Consider the following 23339-nt stretch of genomic DNA (forward strand, 5'->3'; position numbering starts at 1 on the left):
TATTCACATGCACTCGTCACATCTCTGTTATCCCTTTGCGATGCACTGGGTAAATGATTGACTCGACCTGGATGGACCACTGGGTGTTGTCTTTTTCTTCCATTGAATTTCAGTTAACTGTTTCCTGGTTCGAGAAAAGCAGGGATTCAGGTCTGAGCGTTTCATATTCAAACACATTTTTGCGAATCTAAAGAGGAATAAACATGGGGAAACCAGTCGCTGTGCTTCACTGGCTTCTGCTCACACTGGGACTAGCTGCGGCTCAAGCAGGTACAGCCTTTACACATTTCTTTTTGGAGGGAAATCTAGAAAAAAAGCATCAAGCATTTAAAGTGAGGTTTTCAATAGTTTTGATATTTTAACATACAGTTTTATCATGTCTCTTTTAGAGAAAGCAGAGCAAACTCTGCCCAACTGGCTTACAGGAATCATTGCCGTTGCGGTGTTCCTCTTTCTCATCTTCATCGCCTTCCTTGTAAACAAAGCATGGTGTGAAACTCCAAGGTAATCTATTGCGTCTATATTTCAAGGCCATGCTGAAATCAGTAGCATTTTTAATATTAAGGGTACAGAGTTTTCCTAAAAATGACAGTTCTGTCAATTTATTCACCATAAGTTCGTTCCAAACCTGTATGACTTTCTTTTTTAAAATATAAATATAGGCCTATATATTTTGCATAGGAAAGTCAATCATTATGCGTAGCCTATATTGCCAGAAATTTCATTTTTGGGTGCCTTAAAGTTTTAAGTACAATCAACTTGTCTGTTTAAGTCATTTCAACTTAAATTACATTAAACTGACTTAAAATGAGTTGAATCTAGTATCAATTGAAAATTGCTCAACTTATTTTGATGAGTTAAAACAATGTAAAAACATATGTTGTCATCATATTGTCAATTGATCAACTTGTCAACATATTGATCACAGTGATTTTGGGTTCCCCGAAGAACCTTTCCAGAAACAGTTTTTAAAATAACCATTTTTGTCTTGGTGTGAAGAACATTTTAATGATCTAAAGAACCCTTTTCCTTTTGTGCAATGAAAGGTTTCTATGGATGATAAAGGTTCTTCGTGGAACCATAAAAGCCAATAAAGAACCTATTTTTTAAAAGTGTATATTCCTGAACTTTTCTCATTAATAATATGTTTTAAATGAAAGTTATTATAAAGTAATTAATGTTTATTGATCTATATAGGCTGGTACACATAATACACAATTATATTTAGCAACTAGTTTCCAAATCTGGTGTGTGTAAACGCCACATTTTAATCTGTTTTTCTTTTTGACTAAAGCAAATCAGAAGCAGTCGTACCCAATGAATACGCCATGACCAATGGATCATCAACCTATGAAACCAGTCTTGACGCAGTCAGGTAATAATACCAATACAGCCGTAATAAAGCTCAGAGTAATTCAATACTATAAATAGACATTCCTGGGGAAAACAGATATACTATCATTACTGATACTGCTCATGAGAACTGTTTATATGGCCTGAAATCATGTTCAACCTGAAGAAACGCCTCATCTGATTATGTTAATATAATGTTAATGATTAAAATGAATGGAAAACGAGTGAATATTCCCTTTAAAATGCTATTAACACTGGAATTGGCACTTGTTTTTCAGGAGCAGCGACGACCCTAACGTATATGAGAGCGTGATCGTTCACCAAACTGACGAAAAAGTGACCGCAATGTAATTTAAAGGAAATGTCCACAATTAGCAGAGTCAGCACACCATGTTAACCTTGTGTTCTGTTGTAATAAGTTATCATTTTAATAGCTGACACAGCTCTTTCTTGTATGAAAGTTTAGCAGTGATTTTTGTAGATTTCTTTAGAAAAAATCCACTATACATTAACTAGTTCATTCTAAAGGGCATTTGTTGATGTACCAATTTTTTACATTATTTAATTAGACAATTAATTATTCTTACAGATATTTGTTGTGCAAGCCTCTTTAAAAAATAATTAAAAATCAATATACTTTTTGGACGTTTTGGAGGGTAGGAATTTTAATGTTTTTGAAGTACGTGTCTTCTGCTCACCAAGGCTGCAATTATTGATAAAAAAATACAGTAAAAACAGTAATATTGTGAAATATTACTACAATTTAAAACATCAGCTTTCTATTTGAATATATTTTAAAATGCAATTTATTTTCAGCATCATTACTCCAGTCTTCAGTGTCACATGATCCTTCAGAAATCATTCCAATATGATAATTTGCTGCTCAAGAAACATTTTCTATTAATGTTTAAAAAAAGTTTTGTGGAAACCACGACACTTTTTGATGAAAAGAAAGAACAGCATTTATTTGGAATAGAAATCTTTTGTAACATTATACGTCTTTACTGTCACTTTTGATCAATTTAATGCATCCTTTTTCAATAAAATTATTTCTTTCAAAGAAAAAAAAAAAATCTTACTGACCCCAAACATTTAAATAGTAGTAAATTAATTCAGAAATGGTGTCAAGGTTTTTCGTACCTTAAAAATTCAAATAAAACCTAATAATAATAATTTTACAGGTAAAGATCTGAAACAGGCATAGATTTCTCTTTATAACTTTTTCCCACAGACATCATAATTTAGAAGTCAAAATATGTTTAAAATTTAAATAACTTTATTTTCTGACACTTTAGATAAATTCTACTTGTCCAAAATAAAGCCACAGACCATAATGACCACTTTTGTAAATGTTAATAAATCAGCTTTATTTCAGACTTCGATCTGTATCTTATGTATGAATTCAACTAAAAGGTTTCTTTGGACTTTAAAAACATTACACTGACAGAAAAATGGCCGATATAACGGTGTTACTACAGCGTTAACCTCGACCGCTGAGTCATCTGAGTGCGAGTTGAAGAATCATATGATTCAAGCCCAAATGTAAAGATCTAGTGGAAGGTAGCAGACTGGGGTGTTGCATTTTCTTGAAGGATAAAGGGGAAGACAGGCAATCTTTTTAAAGGGACGCAGCGCTGGACAGTTCAGAACACACTGTCCACATGGCACAAGAATTCAAGAGGCATAGTATGCTTACGAAATCCTAGTGGAGGAGACGGTCTGGACGAGGCTTCCATACGCTGTCTACAACCTGGAGAGGTCTGATAGTCTCTCAAGAGCCTGCTACACTTCCTCTAGGACAGAGACTGACACAGGATATCCTCATATTGTGACACACAGACACACACGGTGTCAAACTAGGATACGCGAGACATCTTCATGAAGACAAAAGTGATGCAAAAACACCCTAAAAAGGAAATAAATTACATATTTACAATGAAATGACAAAGGTGTGCAATTGAATTACAAATGGAATTACAAAAACGTAATAAAAAACTATGTTATTCATAAGGATTTCTGTCATTTTTGAAATCTCGATACACAATAGCAACATGATACAGTGGACTAGCTCTCCCAAAAATTAAAATTGTCATTATTTGTGTCATTCCAAACCCCGAATGGCTTACTTTCTTCTGTGGGAGCTAAAAGGACATATTTTGAAGAATGCTAAAGCTGCTTTTTTCCATACAATGAAAGTGAATGGGGACTGGGACAGTCACGCTCCAAAAAGGACAAAAATGTTGAAGCCATGTAATAGCTTTATGTGAAGAACTGTTTGAAATGTTAGTTTCAGGAAAGATTGTAAGTGAAAATCGACTTACAATAATAGCTTTGTGTGCAAAAGTGTCTGAAATTGAAACTGAAAAAAAAAAATGTCAGTCTATTCCTCTCAAAAAGCAAAATGTCAGTCTATTCCTCTCAAAAAGCAAGCATAGGACTTCCAAAGAGTTGAACTGTAGCGCACGAGTCAACTTTTGAGATACTTCAATGGTTATTTTAGTCATTTTTGAAGCTCAAAACTTCCAGTCCCCATCCACTTTCATTGTATGGCAAAGAGCAGCGTGAACATTCTGCAAAATATCTAATTTTAAGCTGCACAGAAGTCAGTCATACCAGTTTTTGAAATACTCACAAAACTACCCTGCAATGTAAAGAATTTGATTGAAATGATACTAATATCTAATACTAGCTAAACAAAACATCCCAACACAGTATGATCTGCCTGTTTCAAGGCACGTCTATCGTCCCTTATTAACGCTCGTTCATAAATTCATCTCTACATTTAATGGAAAAATCCATCTGATTTCTTGAAAATAAGGCGGGTTTGTCGAGTACATATTCATTTTAACTACACGAAACAAAATCAGGACAACCACACTAAAAGTTGTCATATGTGCACTGAAATGATATCACTAATAAAGTGTGTGTTAGTGTGTCTACCACTGTAATTTTTCCTCCTGGTCTTGAGTTACCAGCACTCATTTCATCAAAATAATCATCTGTAATATCGTCCCATAATTCACCGCTCACATTCACCAGTGGAGAGGCTACAGGTCCATGACTAAGACAAAGACGATACAATAAATTCCCTTTATGAATATTTTTCTAATCGATTTCGATAGCAGGTGCACAAACAGTAACAGGCGCAGTTTAAACGATTGAGTGCAAACATTCTCCATATCAGGAAGTAAAGTGGCCGGATAACAGCCGTTGCTGACACAAAGAGTCTCTTTAAGATGTGTGAAAGGAATGTGTGTTTTTCAGTAGATGTAGTGTTTGTTAGGAGAGCACAGAGAGCGTGACGCTTCCCCGCTGCTTCTTCAGTATGGCCACGGCCTGCTCGTGTGTGACGCCCTCTAGACTCTCTCCGTTGACCGACAGCAGCTGGTCTCCACGCTTCAGACGCCCGTCCACTGCCGCTGCCCCCTGCAGGTAGGAGGACAACAGGATTATTTATTCATTTACAGAATTAAATGACCACAACTGACCATTATTATTTTCAATAATGCTTAACAGATCATTAAATGTACCAAAATATTAAAAACAATATTTAAATTACACACACACACACATATATATATATATATATATATATAAAATGTTTCATATGTCCAAGGACCCCTGCACGGCATTCACAGACCTCCAGAGAGGTTGGTAGAGTCATTAGAAAAATCATATCAGGTAAACACAAAACATGCATTGTTTCTAGGAGAATATGAAGTGTCTTATCTCTGGATATGTTTGTGTGAAACCGAGCTCTGTGCTGCTCCCTGGTGGCCACAGCGCAACACTCACCTTTAAATATTGTACAGACATTACCGGTGCAGGGTTCTGAACACATCACAGAAAAATATGCAAGCAGTGGCGGTTCTAGACCACAGTAACTGGGGGGGCCAGGCAGGGGCCACTTGTGCTTTTAGGGGGCACACCTTTAACATTCATCTTAACCTATTTTCAGTATTATTTCAAGTCATTTTTCACCATGTCATGCATGACTGCAATCTCTAGAAAAAGCTAATAAATTATATTAGCTAAGCTAATAAAACAATTTCAATTCAAATGAATGTTTCATTATGTTTAATTGTAGTGTGATATAATTATCAATAATAACACATTTTTAGCATCTAAGCACATCTAGGCACCTTTTTTTACACCTGGGGTGGGCGATATGGCAATAATATCATATCACAATTTATTTATTTTTTTCAGGAAAATCACGATTTTATCACGATTCTTATTTCATGTTGGTTTTACTATTTTGCATGTGATTGAGCATTACAGCCAAACTAATGTCCCTATTTTAAAAGCAAAGCCTTATAGGTAACAAAATATAGGTAACAAAATATAAAATAAAAAAGAATGGCAGACATTTAGGCCAAAGTGGTGAAAATAAAAATCTTTGTCACTATTTTCTTTGTTATAAAAATTAAGAACAGAGATACATATTACACATACACAACTTAATATACAAATGAAATAAACAGTGCTTTATTTTTTCAGCTATAGGTGTATTTAACAGTAGAATTGAAGAAAGTAATTAAATGAACACATATGAAAATAAAACACAACAGACTTAAAGTTCTCAGTCAAGAGCAGTGAATGATTTCCTCTGTGTGTTTTGTTGTTTTATTAACATTAAAGGGATAGTTCTCCCCCCAAAAAGTCATAATTTACTCTCAAGTTGTTTTAAACCTGAATAAGTTTCTTTCTTCTGTTGAAAATAAACGTTATTTGAAAGAATGTGAGTAACCAAACAGTTGATGTACCCCTGTGACTTCCATAGTATATTTTTTTCCTACTATGTATGGAAGTCAATGGGGACCAGCAACTGTTTGGTTTTGGGTGAACGATCTCTTTAACCCTTATGTGCTTTTGGGGATGTTTTCATCCACTATGGGGTATTTTTGAGTCTAAATTTGGCCATAACTTTTTCTGTGTTTCAGCAAATGGAATGATTTTTGGTGACAAATCTTATTTTGACACATATTTTGGGAAAATGCTGTGAAATTTTTCAAAAACTCAACAGTACACTGTGGGCAAATTTACTACCCTTTCGTTATGTTCGTGGCTGAAAACAGCCACTACTTTAAACTGCTGTAAAAATGTATCAGATAAATATTTTTTTCAATTTTTTTTGCATGAATCTATTAATCAATCTCAGTCCTGCTCAAAAATACTAAATGTTTAAAAAAAATTCAGGATTTTAACTCTTTAATTGCCAAATTCGTAAATGATGTCACTGATTAGGGGAAAAAAACACACAAAATGACTCATTTTCAATATAAAATGTGATTGTGGACTGGATTTTTTTTTACCTTTTATCACAGTCTTGGACATGTCAAAGATTAGAAACAACATTGGTTTTGATGCATTGTTAGTTTTTGTGCAGCATCAGATTTTAACTTTTTCTCCCTCATTTACTGTTCGTGGCTGTTTTTGCCCCATTGACTTCCATTATAACCACATTTTTTGATTGCAAAGCCATGACACCATATAATCATGCATTTTTTATTGTTGGTGGTTTTCCCTGTTGGGAAGAGGTAAAATTTGTAATTTTTACTGTTGATAACCAGGTGGAACCATTAACCCTTTAGATAGGCCTGTGCAAAAAAAAGCTTAGTTTCTGGCTTTTACATGGAGTTATATGGAGTTTATAAGGAGTATAATAGCATAATAAAGTGTGTGTGTGTGTGTGTGTGTGTGTGTGTGTGTGTGTGTGTGTGTGTGTGTGAGTGTGTGTGTGTGTGTGTGTGTGTGTGTGTGAACTCACCTTGATGCATCTGAGAAAATCAAAATATACACCTCAGCTCTCAGATCTACATGGAGTAAACAAAAACAAAGTAAGTGTATTTATGCATCTGCTCCCTTTTGATGGTGAGAAATGCAGACTAAACAAAAACAAAGCAAGTGGATTTAAACGCGTGCATGCAAGCCTGCTAGTCATTTGATGGTGAGAAGAGCAGCCAGCAACATGAGAAAGGGCTTGACTTGTAGTGAAGTTTTAGAGATGATTATGCAGCCTGACCCTTCCAGCGAGCTGCAGGATGTATCGTCTTCTCCCTCTGACACCACAGACTCAGGAGAGTCAGATCCTGATTTGGATGTGGCACCCTCATCATCCTCTCTAGCTTCCACTGAAGGCGAGGAGGATTCGGAGGATCCTGAATCTGGGTGGATTGGGAGAAACGGCGAAGTGTGGTTTTCCACCAACGCGGAGACAACTCCCTTTCTTCAGCCTGCCAGAGGCGTGACTCCAGGGCCGACGCGCTATGCCTTCGCAAGGGTCCAGAACATGGATTCCGTGTTCAATCTGTTTTTTACGGAGGAGATGATTGACCTCATTGTCAGCATGACTTGCGTCAACACATACATGTTTGTACAGTCATACAAACATGTATGACTATGCCTTGTGATGGCATAGCGCGTCGGCCCTGGAGTCACGCCTCTGGCAGGCTGAAGAAAGGGAGTTGTCTCCGCGTTGGTGGAAAACCACACTTCGCCGTTTCTCCCAATCCAGCCAGATCCAGGATCCTCCGAATCCTCCTCGCCTTCAGAGGAAGCTAGAGAGGATGATGAGGGTGCCACATCCAAATCAGGATCTGACTCTCCTGAGTCTGTGGTGTCAGAGGGAGAAGACGATACATCCTGCAGCTCGCTGGAGGGGTCAGGCGGCATAATCATCTCTAAAACTTCACTACAAGTCAAGCCCTTTCTCATGTTGCTTGCTGCTCTTCTCACCATCAAATGACCAGCAGGCTTGCATGTACGCGTTTAAATCCACTTGCTTTGTTTTTGTTTAGTCTGCATTTCTCACCATCAAAAGGGAGCAGATGCATAAATACACTTACTTTGTTTTTGTTTACTCCATGTAGATCTGAGAGCTGAGGTGCATATTTTGATTTTCTCAGACGCATCAAGGTGAGTTCACACACACACGCACACACACACACACACACACACACACACACACACACACACACACACACACACTTACTTTTTCATGCTATTATACTCCTTATAAACTCCATATAACTCCATGTAAAAGCCAGAAACTAAGCTTTTTTTTTGCACAGGCCTATCTAAAGGGTTAATGGTTCCACCTGGTTATCAACAGTAAAAATTACAAATTTTACCTCTTCCCAACAGGGAAAACCACCAACAATAAAAAATGCATGATTATATGGTGTCATGGCTTTGCAATCAAAAAATGTGGTTATAATGGAAGTCAATGGGGCAAAAACAGCCACGAACAGTAAATGAGGGAGAAAAAGTTAAAATCTGATGCTGCACAAAAACTAACAATGCATCAAAACCAATGTTGTTTCTAATCTTTGACATGTCCAAGACTGTGATAAAAGGTAAAAAAAAATCCAGTCCACAATCACATTTTATATTGAAAATGAGTCATTTTGTGTGTTTTTTTCCCCAAATCAGTGACATCATTTACGAATTTGGCAATTAAAGAGTTAAAATCCTGATTTTTTTTTAAACATTTAGTATTTTTGAGCAGGACTGAGGTTGATTAATAGATTTATGCAAAAAAAATTGAAAAAAATATTTATCTGATACATTTTTACAGCAGTTTAAAGTAGTGGCTGTTTTCAGCCACGAACATAACGAAAGGTTGTAAATTTGAACAATGCACAAGGGTTAAGGACAAGCGGCAGCATGTTTATTATTAGGGCTACTGTCTCTTTAAGAACTGCACGCGACGCGTCTAATATACACGCATATGACAAGCAGCTTTTAATTAATTTTCTCTGTTTGCTTTCACTTTAGACATAACCAACTTTGTTTGTGTAAACATTGTCTGTATTTGACAGTATTAGCGCAATATAAGACTCAAAAGATAACTTAGTCCAGTAACAGGCTTTAAGTGCATGTGCGCGTCGAGTGTACGCGCTCAGTAAAGCGCATATTTGAACAGCGCATCAGCAGCGAATGACATGTTTAACCGGCAAGGCTTTAAAGCACATGCAAATAATGAACTTTTGTGAACTGCAGTGTCCCGTTACTCTGCGTTAACATTTGATGTGAATATACGTCGTGCTGCAGTGTAGCCTATAGATGAAGGCGCCGCAACTGATAAAATGCGCAGTTGTTTGGTGTGATTTTACGATTCCAAATTTAGGGGGGCCAGAGGGGGGGCCAAGCTTGGTGACACGGGGGCACTGGCCCCCCCGGCCCCCCCTCTAGAACCGCCACTGTATGCAAGTGTCTGCAAATGTTTTTATTTTATAAGCCTGTAATAAAAAAGCAATATTACTTAATTTATATTGCTTAAACATATACTACATTCCAGTGCTCTTTTAGTATTATTTATATACTATTATGTAATTTATTTAATATTTTCTGATTTAATTTAGTCATTTTCATTGTTTTTTTGTAATTATTTCTATTAAACTGTAATTTATTTATTTTTATTTCAGTTTTTATCATTTTAGTACTTCAACTTAAATGTATTATTTCTGTCATTTCAAATGTTCAGTTTCAGGTTTTCATCTAATATTTATATTTTGTTTTATTTCAGCTTCATTTCAATTAATGAAAATGATTCAGTAAACAATAACAACACTGCTACAATTAATATTGTTTAAGCAGCTACTATATATATATATATATAATAAACAATATATACATATTGTAGCGGTTTAAGCAATATAAATTTAGTTATATCTATCTATCTATCTATCTTATTTTATATATATATATATATATATTCAAAATAATACATTTGTAGTTTACACAATTATACTAAAAATAAAAAACAGCACAAATGATTAAATGTTCTATTCCGCAAATTCAAGTCACGATGGTCCTTTAAAATGTCAAATAAACTTAACTGGCCAAAACTGTCAAAAATCTTATTGAGTATAACTAGAAATTGAAGAGACAGGATGGGAGAATGGGATAAATAGGATGTTGCGAGCTGGATTTAAAATGTTGTTGCCCACATGAGCAACACATCTCAATTTATCAGAGCACATGTGTTTCCCACTAAGCCATGGCTCTGATATGAATTTGTAGTAGTGGCCGATGTCAGGTGTCCAAGTACGTTTAGTTTAATTTCATCTGGAATGAAGACAGAACTTGATGATCCTAAGAATTACCTTGCTGAAGACTGTTTTAACGTAGATGGGAAGATCTCCATGTGGACTCCCAAAGCCGCCAACGATACTGAAGCCCAGCCCCTCTGAGCCCTTCTCCAGAGTGATGGTCTTTGGCTTGGGCGTCCTGTTAATATCACGCAAACACAGGACAAAATCAGCTGAGACTACTGTAACAGAATGTGTAAAGTCTTGTTGTCATGTGACTGCTGGACGGTGATGTCACTCACTCTGGTTCCACCGGCCGGACCTCTGGGTTGGTGCTGGGGGTGGAGCTACTGGACAGACTCTCCACCTGACTGGCTATGGCACTGATGTTGGTGTCAGCCACCACCTGTCAATCACAGACGGACTCCGTCAAACATTACAATTCGATTAATGACTTAATGTTCTGAAACCCACTGGAGGTGTTTTCTTTCATTCAGACGTGTGTGTGTGTTTTCACAAATGACTGTCTGCCTGTAGATAACAGAAAACTGCTCTTTATGTTGTGTGTGTTTTGGCACTGAAATGCATCCTAACAGCCCTTTAATGTTCTTCTTGGCGACTGTTGGCGAATGATCGCTTGGGCGCTGTTCATCAAACCTCTGTCTCCTTCATCAGAATCAAAAATGCCTTTTTCTGTCATGTTTCATTTACATTTTCCTCTTCCATTAAACTCTGGGCTTGCTATGAGGGCAGTGGTATATTCATTTGCATATTTAATTAACGGCAAGGCAATTAAAAGTAAAATACACAACAAAACAAAAGCTAATTAATAAACAAGTCAAAAACAGGAGAGAAACACTCCCAAGTCATCACAGTTGCCATCTCACATACACCTACTGACAGAAAGAGAAAGACGGAAAGAAATAAGAGAAAAAAAAGAGAAAAAAAAGAGAAAAGAGAAAGAAAGAAATGAAAGACAGAAGTGAAAGAAAGACAGAAAGAAGCAGAAAGACAGAAAGAAAGAGATAAAAGAGCAAGAAAAGGATGAAAAAAGAGATTGGTAAAAAGAAAGTGAGAAAAACAAAAAACGAAAAAGAGCAAGAAAAAAACAAGTGACAATAAAAGAAAGAGCTAGAAAAAAAGTGTGAGATAAGAGGAAAAAAGATTAAAAAAGAATAAAGAAAAAAGAATGATAAAAAACAAACACGAGCAAGAAAAAAATAAGTGGTTAAAAAAAGACAAAAAATAGCGGGAAAAAGAAAGAAAGAGCGATAAAAAAGAAAGACAGTAGTTATTGTCCATACAAAACTCTCTGCCACGTTGCTAGGGTGTTTTAGGTGGTTGCTAGGGTGTTTTAGGTGGTTGCTAGGGTGTCAGGGTAAATAGCCTATAAATGACTGATAAATGGCGTTTTTTTTTTTTGTTTTTTTACAAATCCTGTAATTAATACCAGGGCTGTTGCTATATAGTTGGTAGATGTCATTCTGGGTGTTTGCCAGGGTGTTGCTATGGTGTTCTGAGTGGATGCCATGGCACTGCAATGCAATGACATTTCAAAGTGTTCTAAGCAGTATTTACTACGTTACTATGCTGTGTGTTGCTATGCTGCTGCTAAGGTGTTGCTATGCTGTTGCTTTGGGGGTCTGAGTAGTTTTCTCACACTTGTTTGATCCAGCGGATAAGTTGCAATGTGGTTCCTATGAGGTTTGAGTGTTTTTTAACACATTGCTATGCATTTGCTGGGTTTTATGAGGTATTTTAACACACTGCTATGCCACTGCTAAAGTGTCGCAATGCTGTTACAAGGGGGTTTTGGGTAGTTTTTAGCACATTTTGCTGTGTTGATACTAAGGTGTTGCTATGCAGTTGAAGTGGTTTTCAGCATGTTGCTATGCTTCGAGTTGTAAGTGGGCTTCAGTGGCCCTGTTTACACCTGGTATTAAGATGCGTTTTAGTCGATAGATTAAAAAAAGAAGAAAAAATAAATAAATAAATAATATTTATATATAATTTTAACCTACGATACAAACAGCAGGCATCTTCCTCCGAAATGCGTTTATTGTGTTTCGTCTAAACGCAACTACTTTATTATATACAAAAATTATTATATACAGTGGCTTCTCCAACTTTTCTTAGTGATATTTAGCGCCAGTTTATCAGGAAGTAACGATTTTGTTCTCTTCAACTCAGTGGATGGAAACGCTGCTTTATTCGCAAATGTTTTATGCGATATTCCCATTTTTCACACAAGTTAAATTCACAACTTTGGATGGAAACATAGCTAATTCGGGAGAGTTTGTGAAAGATAAATACTTCAGTAGGGTGCAACATTAAACTTCCAGAATGGCTTTGCAGGGGCTAAAAATGCTATAAAACAACAAAAAGGAATCAAATTGTCTGATTTCTGTGACATGAGTAATAGCATAGGGCATTACATGTGTCCAATTAAACATATAGCAGAGAGAGAGAGAGAGAGAGAGAGAGAGAGAGAGAGAGAGAGAGAGAGAGAGAGAGAGAGAGAGAGAGAGAGAGAGAGAAATGCTCTCTCAAACGAGTGAAGAGGGAATGAATGAGCGAGCGAGAGAGAGTGAGTGTGTATGTGTGTGAGAGAGAGAGAGAGAGAGAGAGCTAAACAATAATTGCTCTCTGAGCTGCTGTAATCAGGGCTTTGCAGGCTGGGCTCCCCTGTTTAAAAGCCCTGTGCATTCCTCCTGGAACCGCGCAGATAACGGCACATTTGCATAAAGAACTGGGATTATCTGGCAACCCGCGTGCAACCGCCGCACAGCTGCACACGGCTGATAACAGCCCAGTGACACAGCACCAACCACTCTCACACACACACACACACACACACACAACCATGAGTCCAAACAAACACACACTCACACATATACACAGCACACTGTCCTTCGATGCACCGACTCCGCTAACACACACTGATAACCGTACAGAGCATATACACACGGCGGCTCTGCATAGCAATAACAGCACACAATACAAGCGTGTATACACACATCACTGATACTACATGCAAAAATGCTACAATACACCACTTACAAAAAAAGTACCTGGTAATACCATGGTATTCTTAGATGAGCAATTTTTCTGTACCATGGTATCTGATATCTACCAACAATGCTAACAGTTCTCATATACGAACTCCACATACAAACTTAAGGCGCTATTATCAAACTGGCGGTGGGTTATGGGAAATTTCAGGGGATTAAGAAGAAACCCACCAAACAACTCCTAAAACATTTGAAATAAATGTGGGGGATATCGCGCACCACACCAGACGGGTCGGAGGGTCTGTTCAGCGCCAGCGGCTTCTTTAAAGCTCGACTTCAACCCACGGACTGTCTGCCGTGATCCTGTTAACAAGTACACTGTCTTCAAATCACATTACCTAATGTGAGTTCCCTCATTAGCTAGTCAGCGAGCGAGAACGCTGTAGCTAATTTGAATTGTGGGTGCACGACTGGCAGCCTTGGCACTTCGTTAAACTAGCTTATCAAAAACTGTTTAGAAGAAGAGTCAAAGTCAGTACGTAAACTTCTAGCAAATCAAACTAAGTTCCACAAATCAAATTATTTAAAACGCAACACAAGGGGGCGCTATAGACCATATGTAGCCCCGCCCCTTTTCAGCTCTGCGCTCGTTGTGTTCTGTCTTCCGGTTTGCATTTCCACAGCATGAAGGTAAGATCTTACAGATTTATGAATGAGCCGCTCATTTTAAAATCTTCCCGGTCTACAGACATTTATTCTGCCATCCGCTTCAAACATTACAATACTCATGATAACTTTCGTTAACTCTACAATAAGTAAAATCACTTCATCAGTTAATAACACTTCGACAGTGATGTCATGGAAATATACAGAGCTACCGCAAAAACGGAAGTACAAACACAATATTCTAAACTGTCATATCAGACAACAATTTGAAGAAAATCTTGCTGAGCAAATTAGTTCAAATAAGTTACCGCAACAGTAACGCAAGAAATGCACGTTAAGTACGTACAATGGACCCATGCTCTTGCCGAAACAGCAGTGCCTGTTTTTGGCCCTAAAGTACTTTGCCAGAAATTGGTCGATTTGTTTCCCATGGTCTACATCATTAACTAAGCCACTGCAAATAAACGTGAAGAGTTAACATCAGAAAGTTTGAGACATTTAATGAACAAACAGTATTATTGAGTGCAACGTTTACCTGGAGGACGATGGTGCCGTAGGCATTCTTCAGTATATTTACGACGTCTCCGTGAGTCAAGCCATCCAGAGACTGAGAATTGATGCTCACAATCCTGTCACCTACCTAAGAGGGGTACATTAAAGGAAAAATGCTTGAAATTCATTCACATGGATACAAACCCAATCCCCAGCAGTGCCCTTCACACCCAAACCACTGTATAATGCTTAATCAACAACTCTCAGCCTGATTTACACAAGACTAATGTGGAGAGTGAGCAACAGAAAGGAACGGGAAAATAAAGGATGATGTACTTTGAGGCGATGCGTCTTGGCAGCCACGCCATTGGCCTGGATCATGGCGATGAAGATGGGGATGTCGCCCAGCGGACTGCCCTTACCACCCGCTATACTGACACCCAAAGCGTCGGTGGGACCCTGAGAAAGCGAGACAAAGTCACTGCTGAGGGCGCACTAAAAATTAAACTCCTGAGCACTATATACAGAGGCAAACAATCTTACCCGTGTGATCTCCACTGTCCGAACGCCTGGCTCTATCCCTGGAGAGATAAAATATCAGACACTAACTTTCAGAAAACAAACCTTCAAGAGATTGAAATGTTTTAATCCAATTTCGTTAATTAGAAATGTAACTATTATGAGCTAAGAATTTTACTGAGGAACACAACAGTGGTAAAGCTCATGCATTGGTCATGTAGGTTGGAACTAGAGAGACAATATATCCAGATAAATTGGCCAAAATCCATTCATTTTGGGTCTGACCATAACTAAATCTACTTGGCTGATGTGTGTCAGTTAAGCCCCTTTCACACAGAGATTCCGGAAAATACACGGATAAAGTGACCCGGGATTTGACCCGGGTTCGTTTGATTTTGGTTCATTCACACTGCCAGTGATTTTCCGGAATCAGAGAGTGCGTTCACACACAACCCGTAAAAATGCCGTAAAGACACGTGACATTGATGTGACTTGTAATCTCAGCAGCGTCTTAAGTTTGCTTATGAGCTGCGATCTCTCTCTCGAGAAACCACGCCTGTGCATTTGTTTCTCTGATTCGATCATAAACTTGCGCATTACGTACCGTTTCACAGCTGGAGAACGAGTCCGGCTTCAGCGTCATCACTACGACACGGCATTATTACGGCTTTTGTTCACACAGCGCGCGTTCCGGGACTGAACACGGCAATGTTACTAGGTCCCGACCCGGCATCGATCCCGGCATAAATCCCGGGTCGAGTTTGCGTTCACACAGAAGGCGCTCTGGCAATTTGCCGGGTTCAAAGCGCTGTGTGAAAGGGGCTTACGTCACTGCCACAATAACCCCAAAAACCATGTTAAATGGGACCACAGGTTTAAAATACATCGGCGAAACATTCGCCCCTGATTTGCGTACTTTCATTAAGTATGTTTTTATACAAAGGGCACTGTTGTAGCCAGAAATTGGTTGATTTGTATGTTACATGTGATTATTTTGGCACCTGAACCTGAATCCGTAAGGATTTAAAATTAGTAATGAAACCAAAAGTTAAGAAGTGTTTGAAAAGGCGACCTATGCAGTTGTGTGCATACCAATATATCTGACAGATTACCAGTTTTTTCAGCCATTTTGTGTTTATCAGAGTCAACTATACCTACTTTGTAAATCTGTACCAGTTCCAGCAACAGGTAAAAGTGTTATGTATTTATCTGCATTATATAACTATTCCCAGACTGAACCCCACAACAAGTGACCCATGAGCTACCGCTCGATGGCAATAAAAGTAGTTGCTAAAAAATGACTTAAGGTGCGATCACATTAGCGAATTGTCAATAGTGATGTATGAAGCACAGCTCACAAAGAAGTTACTTTCAAATAAAGCAGCTTTCTACTGCGTGGGGAAATCTTTCCCCCTCACGCAAAATTCCCAAACACATGGATGTCTAATGACATGACAGCATTTCACCTTTGAAATTTCACGCTGAACAACGGTAAATGTGACTGCAACTTTACTTTAAATAGACTATAGAATAGAATAAACCATTTCCATTCAAACAACACAAGAGAACAAATCACAAGCACGCTCTTAACTGTTTATAGAGGCACTCTCTAAGCACCAGCGCGAGCTGTCGACAGATAAGAAACGTGTTGTTTTAAGGCTGATTTATAGCGGTTTTATGGCTGTTTCCTGGTACTTTCAGTGCTAATGTGGTGCGAGAAGTACCTGTGCTTTTATTGTTGGGCTCGCTGATATTTCGGCTGTTGTTGTTGAGGGTTTGAGAAGGGACAGGGGCCACAGCAGGGGGCGTGGGGGTTGGGGTGCTGCTGTTGGCGCTCACGTGGCTCATCTAAAGGAGAAAGAGTTAGCTGAAGGTGCTATCCCATACACAAATATAGAACATACTTATGTCATCGCACATTCATACGTCTCGGTTAGTGACATGTGAGTGCATGCTGATGTGCAGACACAGACTCCCTTTGCTTTTTCAGGCAATATGGATGAGTAACACACACACGCATGCCCACAGCAATACACCGCTGGTTGGCCCGTCCGCTATCATGCACTATCGATTGGGTTAGAGTTCGGCATGCTGGACTCCTGGTTTATAAGACGTGGCAGGGAAGCCCGACAAGGTGTCGGACGCGGGCTACACACCTGACTTCCCTGGGACGTGCGTCTGGAAGAGATCCAGGAGGCAGCCTTCAGTCGGCCCAGTTCCAACAGCACCTTGCCCCTGGCGCACTGCAGGATCACAGCAGCACACACGTTGACGCACAGACATGTTTGGCATTGTGGCCTGTCTTCTTGCTCATATCCTCTCAAACACACTTTCACATACTTTCGAGAACCTTCACATACATGCAGAGACCTGATGCCACAACACAACATCTCGTCTAGAGAGCTTGACTCAAGCCAACCCCATCGAGCTGAACTCCACAGGGAGGGTTACAAGCAAATAACACGGGCTCAATGCAACCTCATTCAGGCCAATATTTCCCACAATTCCACCAACTCCAACAATAATAGACACTATTTTTGTCCTGTTCGGAACAACATTATTGTTGAGGCCTTTTCACACACCCAAATGCGACTCCCAAAGTGTTGTAAATGGCATCACAAATGGGCAATTTTACAATGTATTATATATATATATATATATATATATATATATATATAATATATATATATTTTAATCTCGACACACATCAGAGTTGTTGGCCAGTAGAATGGGCAAAGCCTTAGAAACGTGCCGGGAAGGGGGGCTCTATTAGCGACACCTTTTGCCAAAAGTATTTATAGTGTATGTATATATATATATATATATATATATATATATATAGTGTGTGTGTGTGTATTTTTACATAAACCAAACAAAACGTGAAAACACAATTTTGTTGTTCAATTAAACATTAATTTAAGAATTTTTTTTTTTAATTTACAGATAAACAAGATCATTTTACAGATAAGAAAATGTTTTTTTTTTGCAATTTGGAGGTAATGCTGTTGCTTGACGATGGATTTCCATCAGTTCAAATCACTGGGGAACGCTGGAGTGAACCAAGTAAAAGGCCCTTAACTGTTGGTTTACACTTCAATTTCAATGTCTCAAAACTTAGAGAGAGGTTGGGCTGGATATTGTTTAATATCACTTTCAAGCACATTGTTGGGGAAAACTGATATGCTGATATCTAAGCTGCCCATTGCAAAAACTGCTATTAACTAATCTGATGCTACGGTTTAAACTGAAAAAAAAGAAAAGAAAAAAGACTACAATACCGTTAAATGAAATGTGTTTTAGTCTGGACACGCACGCGTCTGAACCACATCTAAACAAATGAAATAGGTGGGGTAGATGCCACATTTAATTTGACCTGTAAGCTGACTCTAGATCTATATGGTGTCTACCCTGACCATTATAAATGTAAGATACATAAAATACCGTTTTTTTATCACTTGAAATGAATTATGTGTTATGTTCTTAACGTAACACTTCGGAAACCATGACAGCTTCAAGCTCTTTTAAGAGAAATAAACGTTTTTGCGATAAAACCTCTTTGCACACATTACTGTGATTGCTGTAAAACAAAATGTTTAAATAAGAATTCAGACATTGTTTATAAACAGCACAGACCTCAACGACCTTCAAATACACAATCAAACAGCGACACCTAGTGGCAGCATCACGCAGCTGCCGCTCCAACTAAATCTGCTCATGTAATCAGTTTTTGGGCTTTGGGTTTTAGTATTCAGGCAGAGCTCACCTTGAGAATGGCAGCGACGGTCTCCTGTGAGGCCTGTCTCATGTCCTCTCCATCCACAGACAGGATCTGATCACCCTGCATCAGTCTGCCGTCCAGATCAGCCGCTCCACCCTTCACCACATCTGAGATGAACACACCTTTACCATTTCTGAAGAGAGAGAGGAAAGGAGAAAGAGGAAGTTTAAGGAGACACCCATTCTTGTTGTTTAATTATTTAATATTTTTTAAAGTTATTATTGTATTGTACGGAGCCATGCACGTGACATGCGGGAAATTTTATATATATATATATATATATATATCATGGCCACAAATTAAGAATTTGTTCCTACGATTTAATAATTCGCTTCTTCGTTTTAGTAAATCATGGCCACACTGAACTAATTTGTTCCCTCATTTTAATTTAACTTAAACAAGGGAACAAATTAGAACAGCATGGCCACGATTTAGTAAATCTAGGGAACAAATTATTATATTGTGTGCATAATTTACTTAAAACTTAAATTAGTAAAACATTGCTAACGTATTAGTAAGTGATGGGAATATAATATACATATTTTTTTCCCTGCATGTCATGTTGGGGGGTCAGTAGTATTATGCATTTTATTATTTTATTGTAAAAATGATTGCATAGTGCATTTTGTTTTATTTCTTTTAAAAGTATTATTGTATTATGCATTTCTTCCTACTATTTTATTTGAAAATTATAATTGTATTGTGCATTTTATTTTATTGTATTATTTGAAAATTCTATTGTGCATTTAATTTTATTAGAAAATTATTCCATTGTGCATTTTGTTTTATTTTATGTAAAAAGTATTATTGTACTATTATTTCACTTTAAAATTATAATTGTATTGTGCATTTAATATATTATTTGGATATTATTATAATATTGTGATTTTTTTTATTATAGAAAATTATTGTATTGTGCATTGTATTATTATTTTTTAATAAAAAAATATTATTATACTGTGCATTTTATTTTATTTCATTTTAAATTATTATTGTATTGTTAATTTGATCCTGTCATAAGAAAAACAAGTGCGTCCTCACCTCTTCCCGACGATGCTCAGGCCCAGGCCTCGGCCAGTTCTCTTCTGGAGTTCAACCTGGAACAAGTCGAGGTTCTCCTCGTCCCTGTATTGCGCCTCGTCACGCAGGACAGTCAACCGCACTTTCGACGGTGTTTGCCGCAGAGCAGCGATTGCATCTTCATGAGCGACGCTGCGCAGGTCCACTCCATTTACCTGCAGGGGGCAGATATCTGGTTATTTCTGGTTTAATCAGAATCATATAGAAATGGAAGACCAAGTTGAGCACATTGCATTGTGGGATGTAGTATTGTGTACAGCATGCTCAAATGTTGCATTGACAAGTAACTGAAATAAATGTTTAAGTACTAAAATGACTAAAACCGCAATCAAATTTAAGCTATATATAATTACTTAATATAATATTTATAGTTATTTAAAACTTACATTTAAATTTAAATTAAATCTGAAAATATACAAATAAAAAACGAATTCAAAATATTAATAAACACTATAAAAGTAGCCTGTATATAATAACACTTGTAAAACAATACTAAGTATAGTTGTGTGCTATTCAGCATGTCCAGATGATGGCGCTATTGTCTAAGTTAACCACAGATCTAATTATTGCAAACGTTCCTAGACACCAAGCCTCGAACCAACATCAAATTTCCATTTTGCTCAAGGCAGACCAGCTGTCAGTGACATTACAGAGGGGCGTCCCACTAGGCAAACTTGCAACACACTCTCACTAGCATAAGCAAACCTCGAGAATCTGATCTCCGGCCCAGAGTCGACCGTCCCGCGCTGCTGCCCCCTCCTCATACACTTCATGAATCACTATGGCATCCTGAAAAGATGAGAGAAATTGGTTAAAAAAAATAAAATAAAGAAACGACGGGTTCCTATCACATCTTTCTTAAAGGGACAGTTCACAGATTATCAGTAATATTTCTAATATACCACTAGTATACTAATATTTTTGGCAGTAAAAATTTAGTCCATTCGTTGCACAAAATTCAGAAGACTTGTAATATAGCGAATGAGACATGGATTTTAGATTCATTTTTTTAAGCTTGAAAGCTTCAATCACTATCTATTGCAATTTAATGGAAAAGAGCAACCGGCAAAGCATCTCCTCCTCATCTCCACAGTACAAAGAAAGTGGTATGGTGTGTGAGGGGGGTGTGATTTCTGCTCCCAATCACCTATAAAATCCTTTTTTATAAAAACAGATTTTTTTCCTGCTGAAAACCCGTGGAGCTCGAGGGCTGGTTTTGTTGACTCATGGAAGCCTTTGACAGCTAAACTACCCCACAGAGCAGGAGCGCTGCAGAATTATGATGGGGATGTGGCAGTTTGCTGATAAAAGCCTGAGGCGCTGCGGAGAAAGTCAGGGCAGACGAAAAGCTCCCGCTGTGACCTGCCTGTTCTGATGCAGCCCACCGGAGAGAATGAGACCGGTCACAAACACACACCCTCCTGATACTTTGACCAGACCCACATGGAAGCTGTGCCCGCAGACGGCTGTATCGGCAGTTGAACAAACCAATTAACAGATAATCTAGGGTTCATAATATATATATATTTTTGTTTTCTGTCTAAGCATACAATACTGTTCACAATAGCAAATGCATCATTCTATCAGAAAACTACCAAAATCGAATTGTTATTGGTATTTTCAGCTAGTTTTCTTTAAGGATAACAAGCGACAAGCCTGGACCATAAAAAGTGTCTCGAGACATTTTGAACACGCCACCCTGGGTGTACAGCCCAAAATCTAGGTAAAAAAAAAAAAAAAAAAAAAAAAAAAAAAAAATCTATGTTGTATTGATCTCAGATTGATTTCTTGATGCATGTCCATCAATTAAAGGGGCTGTATGCAATTTCAGTCGCTTTTTATGCTATACAGAAAAAAACTAAACAGAAATGTTAAACAAAAAATACAGAAAAAACTAAAAAGAAATACTAAAAACAAGACAAAAAACAAAAATAAACCAGAAAAACAAAACAAAAGACAAAATAAAAGCACAAAAAGACAACAGGTATAAACAAAAAACAAAACAAATACAAAAGAAAAAACAAACAAAATAGAAAAAACAAATACAAAAGACAAAACAAATGCAAAAGGAAAAAAACAAAATAGAAAAAACAAATACAAAAGAAAAAACAAGCCACCAAAACAATAAAAAATAAATAAAAAATAAAGATACATACACACAAAAACAAAAATTTATATTTTGAAAGCAGTTTAAACATTTTCCTTCTGATACCGTACCAGCTGGGTATCTTTGCCGCCGACTATACTAAGACCCAGTCCAGACCGGCCTTTAGAAATCTCAATAACCGTCTCTTGTCCTGGAACTATGGGACACGTGGCAGGGTCTGAAACAGAGAAAGAGAGATAAAGATGATGATGTAACTGCTTCATGTTCTGTGCTTTAAAAATGCTCAATGCTCAAAGCGAAAAAGAAAATCAATTCCTCTTTGGAAAAACAACAACTGCCAGTGATCAAAGAGGCCGAGGCGAATCCACACGGCAGTGCTGTTGTTTTCATTTCATATTTACCTTAACATGGATTCAGGCACCACAGATTGAAGCACAAAATTAAAAAAGGCCATAAAAACATAATTAACGTAACAACACAACATGTTTTCAATACTATTTGTGACGCTCGGCGTGTTTCACCTTTGCTGGAGTCCTCAAAGTCAGGGCTGGTTCCGGAGACTGGCACGGATGATACGGAGGACGTGACCTCCAGAGAACCTGCTGAGGGCTTGGTGGAATTCCTCTGGATTTTTGGAAGACTGGTGATCTGAGGACGGTCCAGGACAAGGACCAGTCGGCAGGAACACAGAGAGAGAGAGACAGAGGTTAGAATGTTTCCTAACAGTGTTCCATATGGATGCCTTGTTTCGTCTGGGCAGAGCTTTCATGTCTTGGCACACGTTTTGAGAAGAAAGAATCTCATCCAGCTTTCATACAAATCATAAAAAAAAGTTAAATGTGTTGCAAATGCAGTTTTGTGTTGAACGAACACACAGGTAAATAAACAAACACACCTGCTCCACATGAGGCTTGGGCGGCTGCTCACTTGGAGACTCCAATATTTTCTCTGTGGATTTTAGCTTCTGAAATGATTAATAGACCTTAATTAGTTTTATCACTCAGTATAACAGGCTACACAACCAACATTTAATGGAACGATTATGAAACATTCATGGCACCTTTTGATACCCGAGTAAACGATGGAAATGCATTATTAGCAATACAATAAGTTTCTTAAACAATAGTACGCTAAACATTTTTCTAATGACTTCACTATGTTGCGTGTTTAACCTGTCTGTTATCTTGGATATGAATGTGTTTATTTTGCATCCCCCCATTTTCCATTAATACAAAGGCGTTCAAAGGCGTTCAAAGGCCAAAGTGAAAATCTGACATTCAAAATGTAATTTAATTTAA

At 37.8% G+C, this 23339-nt stretch overlaps 2 protein-coding genes across 10 annotated transcripts in view; one reads left to right on the forward strand and one right to left on the reverse strand.

The window, feature by feature from the left end:
• Positions 1 to 56: 56 nt before the first annotated feature.
• pdzk1ip1 (PDZK1 interacting protein 1) lies at positions 57 to 3363 on the forward strand. Its single transcript, XM_082138669.1, has 4 exons — positions 57 to 270; positions 390 to 504; positions 1295 to 1375; positions 1632 to 3363. Exons 1-4 carry the CDS (start codon positions 204 to 206, stop codon positions 1702 to 1704), a joined length of 336 nt encoding a protein of 111 aa, XP_081994795.1. The 5' UTR covers positions 57 to 203; the 3' UTR covers positions 1705 to 3363.
• The window catches only part of patj (PATJ crumbs cell polarity complex component), a 119342-nt gene continuing 98694 nt past the window's right edge, over positions 2692 to 23339 (reverse strand). For 8 of the 9 annotated variants that reach the window (XM_082138661.1, XM_082138662.1, XM_082138658.1 and 5 more), the window contains exons 36-49: positions 22937 to 23005; positions 22563 to 22689; positions 22152 to 22258; positions 20640 to 20723; positions 19896 to 20089; positions 18840 to 18987; positions 17233 to 17319; positions 16801 to 16924; positions 15101 to 15138; positions 14894 to 15016; positions 14601 to 14705; positions 10691 to 10794; positions 10464 to 10587; positions 2692 to 4779 (exon numbers count right to left, since the gene is read on the reverse strand). In XM_082138661.1, the coding sequence (XP_081994787.1) occupies positions 4633 to 4779; positions 10464 to 10587; positions 10691 to 10794; positions 14601 to 14705; positions 14894 to 15016; positions 15101 to 15138; positions 16801 to 16924; positions 17233 to 17319; positions 18840 to 18987; positions 19896 to 20089; positions 20640 to 20723; positions 22152 to 22258; positions 22563 to 22689; positions 22937 to 23005 (1581 nt within the window). In that variant the 3' untranslated portion in view covers positions 2692 to 4632. The remainder of the gene's footprint in view (positions 4780 to 10463; positions 10588 to 10690; positions 10795 to 14600; positions 14706 to 14893; positions 15017 to 15100; positions 15139 to 16800; positions 16925 to 17232; positions 17320 to 18839; positions 18988 to 19895; positions 20090 to 20639; positions 20724 to 22151; positions 22259 to 22562; positions 22690 to 22936; positions 23006 to 23339) is intronic. The other variant, XM_082138660.1, reaches the window with a different exon arrangement.

The sequence above is a fragment of the Leuciscus leuciscus genome (assembly GCF_965113295.1).
Source record: "Leuciscus leuciscus genome assembly, chromosome: 15".
NCBI lineage: Eukaryota > Metazoa > Chordata > Actinopteri > Cypriniformes > Leuciscidae > Leuciscus > Leuciscus leuciscus.

Bases quoted from the DNA above. Each gene is read 5' to 3' on its own strand.
- pdzk1ip1 (XM_082138669.1), top strand. From the start codon at position 204: ATGGGGAAACCAGTCGCTGTGCTTCACTGGCTTCTGCTCACACTGGGA. The intron at 271-389 runs GTACAGCCTTTA...TGTCTCTTTTAG, and splicing joins ACTAGCTGCGGCTCAAGCAG to AGAAAGCAGAGCAAACTCTG. The intron at 1,376-1,631 runs GTAATAATACCA...CTTGTTTTTCAG, and splicing joins ACCAGTCTTGACGCAGTCAG to GAGCAGCGACGACCCTAACG.